The 14,217-nt window shown below is 36.6% G+C and overlaps 1 protein-coding gene across 3 annotated transcripts in view; it reads left to right on the plus strand.

Moving 5' to 3' along the window:
* The first annotated feature begins 11,118 nt into the window (after positions 1 to 11,118).
* LOC149817055 (uncharacterized protein At2g38710-like) overlaps positions 11,119 to 14,217 on the plus strand; it is a 51,964-nt gene continuing 48,865 nt past the window's right edge. For all 3 annotated transcript variants that reach the window (XR_016427603.1, XR_016427602.1, XM_089987074.1), the window contains exon 1: positions 11,119 to 11,418. Coding sequence is in view for 1 of the 3 variants with exons in the window: in XM_089987074.1 (XP_089843200.1) it covers positions 11,315 to 11,418 (104 nt within the window). In the remaining 2 variants the exon portion in view is untranslated. The remainder of the gene's footprint in view (positions 11,419 to 14,217) is intronic.

Here is a 14,217-nt window from a genome sequence, read left to right on the forward strand (position 1 = left end):
AGGCATTGCAAACATAAGAAAGTTTGCATGTGGTTGTGACTACCCTTGTGAAAGTTTCAAGCCTTATAGCTTGTGAAAGTTTGGTCACAGGTGCGACCCTATGACCAACTTTCGTTGTAAATTCTCAACTGAGAATCTGAAAAAACAATGATTTGACATCGCTTTATCTTTGATAAAGGCTGATTTGACATTTTACTTTTTTTTAGGGAAGTGGTTATGCTTTTTCACACAAAAGCAAACATGAGAAATTTTGTCCTTGAGCATTCTCTAGCACATTCCTAAGGACAAACTTTCACATCTTGTGAAGCCTGTGATCAAAGCAAACATGCTCTAAATTATTGCACTTTCATGACGCATTTTACTAAGTTTTGGATGGATTTCCTTATTGGGTTATATATTTGGTTCTTAGGTGCGGCATTGACAAAGACTCCTACTGCTAAACAAAATGCTGCTCTAACTTACCCCAGCTAGGCTATTTACATTAAGGGCACATTTGGAAGTGAGAAAATAGTAGGAAAAGTGAAGGAAAGAAAAAAGTACATCTTTTCTAACCGTTCCAAATGAGAGAAATTTTTTCAAAATGAAAGTTTTTCTAAAAAGTATGATTTTTTATAGGAAAAATTCCTCCCACCTGGGGGTTGAGGAATTTTTTCTAGCAAAATAAAATTTTGAATTTGGGTCATTGTCGCTACATCGTCCCCAGCTAGTTTCTCATCGTCAACCCCAAGGGCCATGCCATCGTGATCATTGCCTGCGAGAACTAGAAGCTCGTCTACTCCATCGCTGTCGTCGACTATAGCTTCGACAACCCCGTCTGCGCCACCATCGAACTCAACTACTTTGAGGCTGACCAAGACTCTTCTGGCCAGACCGCCATCGACGACCAGTAGCACCTCACCTTCTACGAGCTCGACCACGGCCTCAACCACGTCTCTGTAATGAACAATGCGGAAATACAAATAACAAGATAACTCTTAGAAGAGTTTAACAAAGAGCCAAGAATTACGAGCACATAATGTGCACAATACACAAACCCACTAAGGGGAAATGCCAAAAAGGCAAATGCAATATTATTGAGAGGTAAAAAGATGAGTACAAGCCACACTTACAAGAGGGGAGAGCCCCTCAATTTATAGAAGGGAAAAAGGCAACTAAGAGGGGGCCATTGGGGCTCCCAATATAGTCGTTGGGGAGCCCCAACAGTCATATTAATGACCGTTGGGGACCCCAACAACTATATTGGTGGGCCCCCCAATGGTCCCAATTGCATAAAAAAATAAAAAAAAGAATACACAAAATGAAAAAGAAAAAAACTTAAGAAAAAATAAATGTTACAGTGAAATTACCAAAATACCCCTATCATGTATTTTGATATAAATACATAAAGAATATATATATATATATATATATATTTTAACACCCCTCCTCAAACTTTACATGGAGAAAATCAAAAGTTTGCTATGGAGAAACAAGAAGCGAGGAGTCGGAAGCACCTTGGTGAAGAAGTCAGCCAATTGATGTTTTGATATAACAAAGGGTAATGTAATAGTTCTCCTGAGGTATTCATCTCGAACATAGTAACAGTCCATTTTAATATGCTTGGTGCGCTAATGAAAAGTATGATTGCTTGCAATGTAGATCGCACTCTTGTTGTCACAACATATCTTGGAAAAAGTTGAGATGATGACCCCCATATCACTGAGAAGACTTCTAAGCCATACAATCTCCATGATTGTAGTCTCCATGGCACGATATTCAGCTTCAGTTGACAACAAAGATACTTTTTGTTGCTTCTTGCACCTCCAAGAGATAAGTGAGTCCCCTAAGAAAATACAAAACCCAGTAGTTGAAATTCAATCATTGGGATTACCTCCCAAATCTGCATCAATATAAGTAGTCAAATCAAAAAAAGAAGAGGAGGATAAAAAAAGTCCCTTAGAGATAATATTCTTTATATATCACATAATTCTCATGACAACGGCCATATGAACTGTCATAGGGGCATGCTGAAACTGCTTACATAATGAACGTGAGCAATATCCGGCTAGGTGATAGACAAGTAAGTAAGTGATCCAATTAATTGTTGATACAGAGTAGGATCATCAAGCAGAACACCATCTTCAAGTCTTAATTTGGCATTTATAACTTCAGGAGTTTTTACTTTCTTATCATCAGAAATCTCCGACTTAGCACAAATGTCTGCTACCAGTTTCATTTGAGATAAAATATATCTTTGCTGCGAATAAGCCATCTCAATACCTAGAAAGTATCTCAAAAAACCCAAGTCTAACATATCAAAAATTTTCCTTAACATAGATTTAATGTCATTTACTCCCTTTTTGTCACTTCCTGTGATGATCATATCAACATAGAGGAGCAAAATTACAATAGAATCACCTCTTTGCTTAACAAAGAGAGCAATGTCAGTATAGCAAAAAACAAAACCCAAGTTAATTAGTACATTACTAAACATGTCATACTAAGCCTTGGGAGCTTGTTTAAGACCATACAATGCTTTCTTAAGTTTCAAACCTTTTCCATTTAAAATCATACCAGAAGGAGGATTCATATAAACCTCTTCACTAAGATCTCCATTTAAAAAGGCAATTTTAACATCAAGTTGATAAATATGATATTTTTTGATAGAAGCAATTGCAATAAGAGCTCGAACACTTGTCATTCGAGCAACCAGAGCAAACGTCTCATCATAATCTATCCCATATTCTTGTGCATATCCTTTAACTACCAATGTAGCTTTATATCTTTCTAAAGATCCATCACTTTTATTTTTTACTTTAAAAACCCATCTACATCCTATGAGTTTCTTTTCTTGAAAAGAATCCACAATTTCCCAAGTTTGGGCATTCTTAAGAGCATTAAGTTCATGTTCCGTGGCTTCATTCCAATTGTGTATATTGTTTAACATCATTGTAATGAGATGGTTCGTAAAAGGAGTGAATGACTAATAGACAAGTTCGAAAATGTGGTGAAAAAGACTCATAAGACACAAATCTATTTGGTGCTTCAGAAATACGGTTTGACCTTCTTTGAGATGATTCTTCTAAAGACATATTTTGAGAAAATTTATCAAAAGCACATGGATAAGTATTTTCACTTCTTCTAGTATAAATTTGAGTATTATTTGTTACATGCTCATCTATATTTTCATGAGATTCATTTCTTTCATTGTCAAAAAATTGATTATTTTGATTTTAAACTTCATTGAGAGGTTCAATATTCTCAATTGATTCATCTTGTCGGGGTAGTAAATCAAATAAGAAAGAGAAATTATTGTTTTCTTTTGGCTCATTATTTGCAAAACCATCTTCTTTTTCAAGGAAAGTAACATCTTTTGAGATATAAAGTTTATTATTTGATATATCAAAGCATTGTATCCCTTTTGTTTTTCATCATATCCTAAGAAAATACATTCAATAGCCTTCGAATAAATCTTATCATTTTTGTGAGTAAGTACATAACATTTACAACAAAAAATCCTTAGTCTTTTGAAATCCGGAGACATTATAAAGTTTTTCAAATGGAGAAACATTTTTTAAAGATGATGAAGGTGTTCTATTAATAAGATATGTTGAAGTTAAAGCGGCTTCGGTCTCAAAAAGATTTTGGAATATTTTTAGAAATTAGAAGGGTTCTAGTTGTTTCCATAATATGCCTATGTTTTCTTTCCGAATGACCATTTTGTTGCGGTGTGTTAGGACAAGATCTTTGATGATAAATTCTATTTTGTCGCAAATAAGTTTGAAACTCATTTGACATATATTCTCCTCCAGAATTAGATCTTAGAATAGACAAATTACTTAAAAATTGATTTTTGATCATTGCATGAAAATCTTTAAAGATGGAAAACACTTCGGATTTTCTACTCAGAAAGAAAATCTATGTGTATCTAGTGAAATCGTCTACAAAGATTACATAATATGAGAAACCTCCCTTAAACATGATAAAAGAAGGTCCTCAAACATCAGAATGATCTAATTCAAACGGTCGTGTAGAGACAAAACTTCTTTGAGGAAAAGGAGTGGCTTTTGATTTACCAAAGATGCAATCTTTACAAGGTATAACTTTTTCATTACAAGAATTTCTAAAAAAAGAGAAGAGAGACATCTTTGAAAAATTCGAATGGTTAAGTCTCTTGTGCCAAACATCTATACTTTTGACATTTACAAAATTACAAAAAGACTTGGATGGTAGTGTCAAAAAATCCATGAAATACGGATCACCTCTCCTATGGCCTTGCCAAATCAGCTTCCCTGACTGAAGATCCTGCACGGTGCAATCCTTAGGTGAGAAAGAGACTTGACATCCTTGATTGGTAATTTGAGAAATAAAAAATAAGTTTAAATTGATTTTTGGAACCACCCTTACTTTTGAAACAAAAATTTTTTGACAATGTTTTAAATTAAGTGTTCCAATGTTTTCAATTTTCAAAGAAGTCCCATCGACCGTTTAAACATACGATGTTATGAGAATGAAATGAACATTAGAAAGGGTGTGTTTATGAGATGTCATGTGAAAAGAAGCACCGGAGTCCAAAATCCATGTACTTGGAAGAGATGAAGAGGTTGCTATAGCGGCTCCCGAAGTAGAGTAACACTTAAGAAGATGTTGAAGTGCCTTTAAAATTTGATTTAGAGTGTCTTTAATGTCTCCTTCGTTGTTGCTCACCTCTTCTTTATTTTGGACATTTTCACCAACCGTAGCCACTTTTCCTTTGAGCTTAGGACAAACCGGTTTCTGTGAACTGGTTCATTACAATAGTGGTAAATGAGACTCTTTCTAAATCCATTATTTTTGGTAAAATGGGGAGGTCTATAAGGCTTAACATTGAATCTCGGCCTAGTGACAACCAAAATCTCATCACTTTTATGAGTCATGCCAAGACGAGTTTCCTCTTGGCACACTTTGGCAAGGGCAGAAGGGATGCTCTTGTTCAAATTCCGGTCTAAGACCATGGAGAAATTGAAAGAAATGTTCTTTCTCAACTTATTCTCTTCTTAATTCAACATCTTTTGGAGCCACCCATTTTGGCTTAAGAAGAGCAAGTTCATCCCAAAGGGGAGACAAGACACTAAAGTAATCACGAACATTCATGTCCCCTTGTTTAGTAGATCAATTTTTTTCTTGACAAAAAAAATGTTCTTTTTGGGTATACATACCCTTAATAAAGAACCAATCTTCATTGGCTCTTCTAAACATAGCAATGTTGGCACAAATTTTTATGTCAACATTGTTTATGAACCACGCCAAAATTTTGGTGTGGTTACTTTCCCAATCTTCCTTTTGTTTGATGCTCATTGATTGCTTTAATGCGATCTTCACCATCAAGGTTCTTCTCGATGCCACCTTCAATCTTTGTGAGCTTTAATGTTAATTCAAGAGTAGTCCCCGTTATGAAGCCCCATAACTTTTTTTTCACGAAGGTGATTTTCCATAGCCGATGCCCACGTCAAATAATTTGATCCGTTGAGCTTGAAGGAAAGTTCAACTCTTGTGTCATGCTCCATGATGGTAAATAGAGGTAGATATGAGAAAAAACTTAGAAAAAAACTTTCAAGATCACAAGTAACCCAACTGGCTTTGATACCATATAATGAACAATGCGGAAATACAAATAACAAGATAACTCTTAGAAGAGTTTAACAAAGAGCCAAGAATTACAAGCACATAATGTGCACAATACACAAATCCACTAAAGAGAAATGCCAAAAAGCAAATGAAATATTATTAAGAGGTAAAAAGATGAGTACAAGCCACACTTACAAGAGAGGAGAGCCCCTCAATTTATAAAAGGAAAAAAGGCAACTAAGAGGGGGCCATTGGGGCTCCCAATATAGTCGTTGGGGAGCCCCAACGGTCATATTAATGACGGTTGGGAACTCTAACGACTATATTGGTGGGGGGCCCCAACGACTATATTGGTGGCCCCCCCAATGGTCCCAATTACATAAAAAAGAAAAAAGAAAAAGAATACAAAAAATGAAAAAGGAAAAACTTAAGAAAAGATAAATGGTGTAGTGAAATTACCAAAATACCCCTATCGGGTATTTTGATATATATATATATAAAGAGTCTCCTGCAAGTGGTCCAAGCCCATTGACAATGGTGCCAACCTGCTCGTCACCATTATCAGTGTCCTCATCTACGTCGATAACTTCGTCATCTACAAGAACCAGGGCCACCCAGACGTCCACACCCTCATCCCCCACCATGGTGACCTCGCCGCTGAGCATAGGCTGATCAACTCCACCCACCCCTCTCTCTCATTTTCTCACATTTTCCATTTTGTTTTTCTCATGCTACACACAAGTGAAAAAAATTAATTTAGAAAAGTTTATCATATCAAAACTTCTCATAGGCAAAATTTTCTTTTCGTGTGAATTTTTCTTGCTTCCAAACGTTCCTTCCCTAAGGTGCATTATGTTTAAGGTTGATGTTTTCTTACAAAAAGGTCATAATCATTGTCCTAGTAATGGTTTATTTGACACGTTGGGAATATGCATGCCAACTAATGAGCTCATTAGGCAACCATACTGGTTAATGCACATGATTGTGATTTGAAAAGTTGAATGTAGGTGCATACAAATAAATCATAATGATGAATTTTCAATGTTAGAAAATGTTTAGTTCGAATTTTCAGGTTTCTCAGACCTTGCATGTTAGGGTTAGAAACAATGCCACCAACTTCAAGTTATTGTATTACAACAATATAATAACCAATGTCATTACAAGATATAGCATGCTATATCCAAATGTTACTTGCATGTGGAGGCACAACAATGCCAAAGGCCAAAAAGAGAGAGTTGGCTGACACTTGTCAGCTTAACTAAACTACTATATAATAAAAGGAAAATGCTTGGGTTAATCCTGGCATCATCTTAAAGCTAAGTTCATAATGGAGCACTGCTACCTTTACAGCTAAACATCACATTCTAGGAAACCCTAATGCATTAGACATACCTTGCTTTTTCTTTACGTAGCAGCACTTTATTGGAGTCTTGTTTCTAAGATAAAGTTGGTATTTACATTATTAATGCCCATATAGAATGAGCATATATGATGATGAAGCAAATAATCTACATGTAGGAAACATTCGATGATGATGGACTATTATAGCAAATAAATGTTATGAAACTCAAATTTCAGCCTGTGAAGCTCTTGGTTAGTAGTTTGGAGACAAGATAAGGAGGCATTAAAAAAAATTTGAAATCACAAAACCTTGAAGGGATTGAGGGGCAAAACATCTAGAAAATAATTTTCAAAGATGTTATGGGGAAAAGAAAATGAAATTGAAAGGGATTAAACTGTGAAAGTGAACGTAAAGATGAAATATAATTGGAATTTTGCTGTCTAAAAGGTAATTGATGAGTGAACCTGGTGGCATTTGTCTAGTCCTTCAACATTGTTGATGACAGCTTGAAGATTTTGTTCTTTTAGGCTCATATTCTGACATGATTGAGTTAACCCAACATTTTAACCATATGGATATGGTCTTCAATTTCTTGTAATTTCTTACTGTTTTGGAGATACAAGCCGATTACATCAATGCTAATGATTTTTAAAATTAAATTCAATCAAGCATTAATTATCCAAGAAGCAGTTTTTTAAGAATAACTCTCGTGGATGACTTGAATGATGCTTCACGGCTGAAATCTTTTTAGAATACTTAGCTTTTAATATGTTTATTTCTTTCCCTGCTGAAGTGATCCAATTGATCTATTGTTATGTATTAATTTCATATACTTATGTGACTTTTCGTTGTCTTGCCAGAAGCCAGCTGAAGAGGGTCACAAAGGTTAATTTGTCTAAATCATGGTAATGCTGCCTGGGAAGGAGGTTCTTCCTGTACCTTTTATGAATAATTGTACATGTTCTACATGATGTCGGTTGACCTCTTATATCATGTTCAACTCTGTTAACTTACAGCACTAAAATTGTTAACTTTGCTTTTCTTAAATTATGGTTTGGATTTCCTTTTCATGAATACTTTCATATTGGAAACTGATAGACCATTCCATTCATGTCGATAGTTGGAACTTTTCCTGCTTGGCACAAGGTGAACTGGAAAATTCCTTTTATTGGACATTGTCCGGTTCCCTGTTATCTACCTTTGGTGAGCAGTGAAGTATCAGTTGGTTAAGATTTGGTTATTCATACTGTTTTTGCTAGCTGGGCTTCTATGAGTTCCAACTCGTGTTCAGTTGAAATGCATTCTGCATGCTTGTTCCTGCAAAGCGTGTTTCTGCTGCACTCTTCAACTGGGCCGTAAATGTCTATTGGTTGGAGATTCTTACTGTTTTTTTTTTTTTTGAAAGGCAAGCTGGAGTTAGGCAGACCCCCACCAGTTATTATTCAACGTACCACTGGGGTTTGAACCTGCAACGTCCCACCACAAGGAGACGTGTACTGACAGTTCCTACCAACCACATGGAGGCCCCTTTGGTAGATTCATACTGTTTTTGCTAGCTGGTTTTCTCTGAATTCCAACTCACGTTAAGTTGATTTGCACTCTGCATGCATGTTTCTGCAAAGCGTGTTTCTGCTGCGCTCTTCTGCCGGGCCATGATGTGGGTTGATTGAACTTTCTCTGCTCAACACACTCATTTGCTGTTGAACTGCAAGTTGTATGCATGATGCACCTCTGTTAACCCTAACAATTCATGTTGAAAGAAGCAAGGATCGCATAACCCGTTTCACACAATGGTGCACCAGCAAGCAGCTCTACAATGGATGGCTTCAAAGCCGTGATATGTTTGTACAACTAGCTGGCTATGTCACAGGCACACCCCATCTTGGGTCCTTTGTTGAGGGGACACGACACAACATGTTGACATGCTGAGACACGTATGGGTATTATTTCATTGTTTTTAATAGTTTTTATAGGTTGAGATAATAATTTCAATAAAAATGCATTTTTATGTATTCAAATATCAAGAAAATATTTTATCAATTTAATAATTGAAAAAGTCTGTATCCTTGTGTATTTACATCTCGTACTCTTATGGAGATTCCCTAAATGTCCGTGTCCTCGTGGAGTTGCTATCTAGTCATAACCACATTGGCAAAATGAGATATTTGGTTGCAGCATTAGTTGTAAATCTTGTTTTTTTCTTGCTTAGTAAATCTTGTTCTGCAAAAATTTCAGTGAAATTTTGTTAATAAAACTAAAGAAAAAATGTAAATTATATAAGGTGGTTGAAATGCTCAAATTAGAATAGCAAAATTATGAGAAATGAGAACCTACTAAATGGGCACGGTGCTAAATGGAATATGCTATTGGATTTTTGGTATTTTTTTGGCACAGATGTGATCTATATGCTTGCTTTTATAGGAATAACTTCTTGGAGCATTTGATTCGATGCATGGATAAGTTTTTATAATGCTTCAAAAACCAATGACCTACAAATTTTGAGGGCGCAAATGCCATTTTTCATGTGAAATGCATGATTCAGGTATGGATTTTTAGTAAATCAATCATGTTGAACTCATCTATTGGGTTTAAATTTCAAAAAAGAAAAGCCAAAAATCCAAAAGCATGTTTCATTTAGCACCATGCCCATTTATCCTGTTTCCATTTCTTGCGAAATTATAAGGTAAATCTTAAAATCAGAATAAAATGACATTATTTTAAGAGTAGATTCTGATTTTATCAGGACTTGTTATGTAAAATTAGAATAAACTCAAAGTATTGCCAGTATTTGTGACCATGAAAATATAGTTACACTTGAAAAAAGGCTTGCATAAGACCCACTGAATATTCTCAGAAAAGAATGCTGAGGGAAAATTTATAGCGTTTCAAAAGTGGGAACTCTCAAATGTTAAGATCCGATTTGGATATATAATGTCAGTCTTTTTTGTATGCGAGCACTTGGAACTTGGCAAAGCTGCTCTTTCTACAGGCAGTCGTGAGAACGAGGTGCAGAATGCAGTATTTATACTTCCCTTGTAACAACCACAAGCCTCCAAGGGGTTTGATATAATGGGAGGGGACCTTGGCCACTCGAAGGTTGGTCAGGGTTCCATTCTCATGAGTATCAGCCCCTTGCATACAAGAAAGGAAAGGGGCATTGTGTTCCTGGGGGCAAGGGGTGCGCCATAGGTTTATACCATCGGAAAAGTGATCGTAATTACAACATACATAGCCAGCACTAGGTCTTTGATCTCGGGGGCAGTTTCCTCGTTAGTCATGGCAAAAAATAAAAAACACATGGCTTTGTCTGGGAGTCGATTGTGATATGGTCTTACATACAAGACTGGTAAATGAACATCCATAATTTGAATAAAAAAAACCAGAAGATTAGTGGGGAGCTGGTAAATGAGCTAAGTTGCTTGTAGTTTGGCCGCCAACATAGCTGGACCTGTCAAGAGGCCAATGAGACTTGGGCCTCAGGCTCTTGAGCCAAAAAAAAATTTAGGAGCCTATTTTTAATAGGGATTCCATTTTCAATAAGGGCCCCAAAAAAATTGAGGCGCTGCCCTCGAACTCCTACTATTAATAGGAGGCTCAAAAATTTCGAGGCGCTGCCTCGAACTCCTACTATTAATAGGAAGCCTATTTTTAGGAAGCCCATTTTTAATAAGGACTCAAAAAATTTCAAGACCTTACCCCGAACTTCTACTATTAATAGGAGGCCCATTTTTTCCCTCAGCCATGTGCTTCTTTTTTGAAAGAGAAAGCTGGGCTTAGGCAGACCCCTTAAGTTATACAACCATACCAACACATATCCAAATTTAACGGACATTGGAATCCGATTACACCTAAAAGATAGGTTTTAGTATGAGCATTTCACCATTAGAATCCAAATCCCATTAGTCAGATCTGGTATTGACCACAACCACCAAGCCTAAACCATTCACATCCCTAATATGATGTGTTCAACCGGAACCATAATACCATGAATATAACCCAGAATTAAGATCAAAATGGTTAAAGGACGTGATTGTCATTCGTTAAAAGATAAGAGGTAAATATGGAAATCTCATATTCAACCCCAATAATTTGTCGGGAAGAGTGGTTGACCGACGACTCTTTCACTGAGAGGTTTTGCCACCCCCCAACGTTGGCCCCTCTTTCATTCACTCATTCAGTGGTGAATGGGCCTCCTCCTCCGTTGCAAAACCCTGATTTCCTAAAACTCCTTATTCTGTTTGGTTTCTTGATTTTCCTCTTCTTTCCCGATTTTTGGGGCTTCATTTCGACCCTGATTTCCTTATTTCCTGATTTTTCTCGGTTTTCTATTTCCTGAAATTCTGATTGCTAGAATCGCTATTGCTTCCGATCATCGTAGATAGAGCGATGGTTTCCGCAAATCGGGAGATGGTGGTATATTGCTTCGACACACTGGTCGCCCATTACAATAGCGAGCAAGCGCCTCCCCCGGCCTTCGACGAGGGCCAACAGTAACCTTCCTCCCTTCCCACCCTCTTTTTTTTTCAATGATTCTTAGTATTCTCTTGATGGGAATTGTTTAGTTTTGTTATTTTTCGTAATTTCATTGTTTGGTTGTTGGACATATTCTGGATTTTGGTGAGTGATATTTTGGGTGTTTTCAGTTTTAGTATGAAAACGTTTTCTTTTTCCTTTTTGTTGATAATTTTTTTTAATAATGTGGGAACTTATTGAATATTTCCAATTGGGTTTGGATTTTATTCTGGAAGGTCTTCACTATTAGGGGTAAATTTCATGTTGGGTATTCATAGGATTGGTTTCTTGGGTTAGAATGGTAGTTTTTGGTTTGGGGATACTACTTATGAGGTTTCTGTCAATTTGTGTTTCATGCATTTGGATTTTGGTGAATGGTTTTGCCAGGTAATTTGTATGTTAAAACGGATATGAGTGTATTTTGCATGTTGAAACAGATATGGGTATATTTGTTTTGCTTGTCTTCCTTTTCTGGTGTGGTCTGTTTCATGTCTCTTTTGGATATGCAAGGATATTGGCAGTTGTAAGCTGTGATTGAGACGGAAATATACTACTGTTACTAAATTATCTTCAGTTAGGTTCACCTGAATCTCTGGCTATTGGAGGTTTGTGGTCCTGTTCAAGTATTGATTGTAAGGACAAGCCCCAATAGATTAACAGGTGTGGGCTCATCCTGAGCGTGGTTGCAACTACCTTCTACGATGCTCAAAGACTATTTATTGTGAACACCTCTCTGGATTGTGTTACCTACAGGGTCATTGTCGATAAATACCTATTCAAATGTTCGGCCTTTATTTGTTTTCAAAAAGAAGGTTTGACCACATTCTTTCTTTCATTCATATTCGAAGAAGAAGAATCATATTGCTCTAAGAGTAACTAGATGTGTTCTTTGATGTAGCTTTATATTTTTTTGGTCATTTTATTGTCCTCAAACACACTAATCATGATGTCCTGCAAGAATATTAACATGGTTATCCTAGCAAGTAGGTGAAACCCGGTGGCGTCCCTTGCCGCAATGTCAAAGCTGGGTGTACTCCCTGGTGGGCAGGGGCAACCTCAAGGGTTGTACCAATTAAAGGCCAGCCAATGTGCGGTCGATGATGGGGTGTGTGGTTTTTCCCTTGGACTATCCAAAAAAAAGAGGAGGTGATACTTGAGAAAAATTTCATGGTTTCTTTTTCCTTTTTCAATGAATTTTCATTTGCTACTAATGAATGTGTTTTTGAGTTATCCCTTCTCATTTATGAGGGTTATAACCTATGCTACATGTCCACATATTAAAATTACTCCTGTCTGGCTTAGTGGGTGCTGAAAATTCGTGCCTTCCACCAAGATCTGAATGTGCGTGTGAGAGAGAAAGTGAGAGAGAAAGGAGAAGAAAGGTGAGGACAGTGCAGCCAAAACCCACGTTTTCTCTCTTGTAGGTTCCATTCACATTAATCAGGATATAAACAAATACATTAGGGTGACTGGTTTACCCTTAATGCAAATGGCTAATGATATGACAATACAAACATAACATCAGACTATTTTACCCTTACATACAACCATGATATTTCTAATAGCCTCCCTCAAGCTGTACATGTCTTCTTTATCATGGATAACTTGCCTTTAAGAAACCAAAATCATGCCTTCGATAGCCCTTTTGTGAATATATCATCCACTTGATTTTCAGAACCAACAAACCTTGCTTCCATCTCCTAATCTTTTATTTTTTTCCCTTATGAAGTGCTGATTAACTTGGATATGATTTGTCTTCCCATGATAAATGAGGTTCATGGATATCTTGATAGCACTCTGGTTATCACAATATATCAGTGACTTTCCTATGCTCTGAATTAAGACAACAAGTAGATGCCTGATACAAGTTACTTTTGCTGTTAAGGCTGCCATGGATCGATATTCAGCTTCCACACTTGATCTTGCAATGGTTTCTTTGTTTTTTACAGCTCTAGGATATCAGGTTCTTACCAAGAAACACACAATATCTCGACACAGACCATCACACATCGGGATCACGCGCCCAATCAACATATGTAAAACCAACGACAACCAATGGGTTATCACAGATCATGCATATATCGGGACACTTGATTGACTGCATAAGAGATATCTGGCCACGTAAAGGTTAAATACTGAAGTGCTCCCACTATACTTCTGTATTGTCTTAGATCTTTACACTGCCCTCCTTCATCCATTTTTTGTTTTGAGCCAATTGGTATAGGCATGAACACATGCTTGCAATCTCATATCACTCCTTTGGATTCGATCAATTGCATATTTTTTTTTGCATCAGAAACATCCTTTTTTTGTTGCAGTCCACTTCCACTCCAAGGAAATAACTTAAACACCCAAGTCTTTCATCAGAAACCACATCTGTATGTAATTCTTCAAGATATTTATATGATCTATAGAGGTCCCGGTGATGATAATGTCATCCACATATATCAATAAAATGGCATTGCCATGAATCCCAATACTAGTGAATAACAAATAGTCCATCTGACTTCGTTGAAAACCATATGCTCGAATTTCATTTGAGAATATCTGAAACCAAGCCCTAGAGGCCTGTTTCAAACCATATAGGGACCTTTTTAATTTGCATACCTTTCGATGAGGATCGCCTTCTGTATAACCCGATGGCTACTCCATGTAGACTTCTTTTTTCAGATCATGCAAAAATGCATTCTTTACATCCATTTGATACAACTCCCAATTATGTATCATAGCCAAGGACATAACTAACCTTATAGTCCTCATTTTATTAACACGACTAA

The sequence above is a fragment of the Nuphar pumila genome, chromosome 14, assembly GCF_984573655.1.
Source record: "Nuphar pumila chromosome 14, dmNupPumi1.hap1.1, whole genome shotgun sequence".
Lineage (NCBI taxonomy): Eukaryota > Viridiplantae > Streptophyta > Magnoliopsida > Nymphaeales > Nymphaeaceae > Nuphar > Nuphar pumila.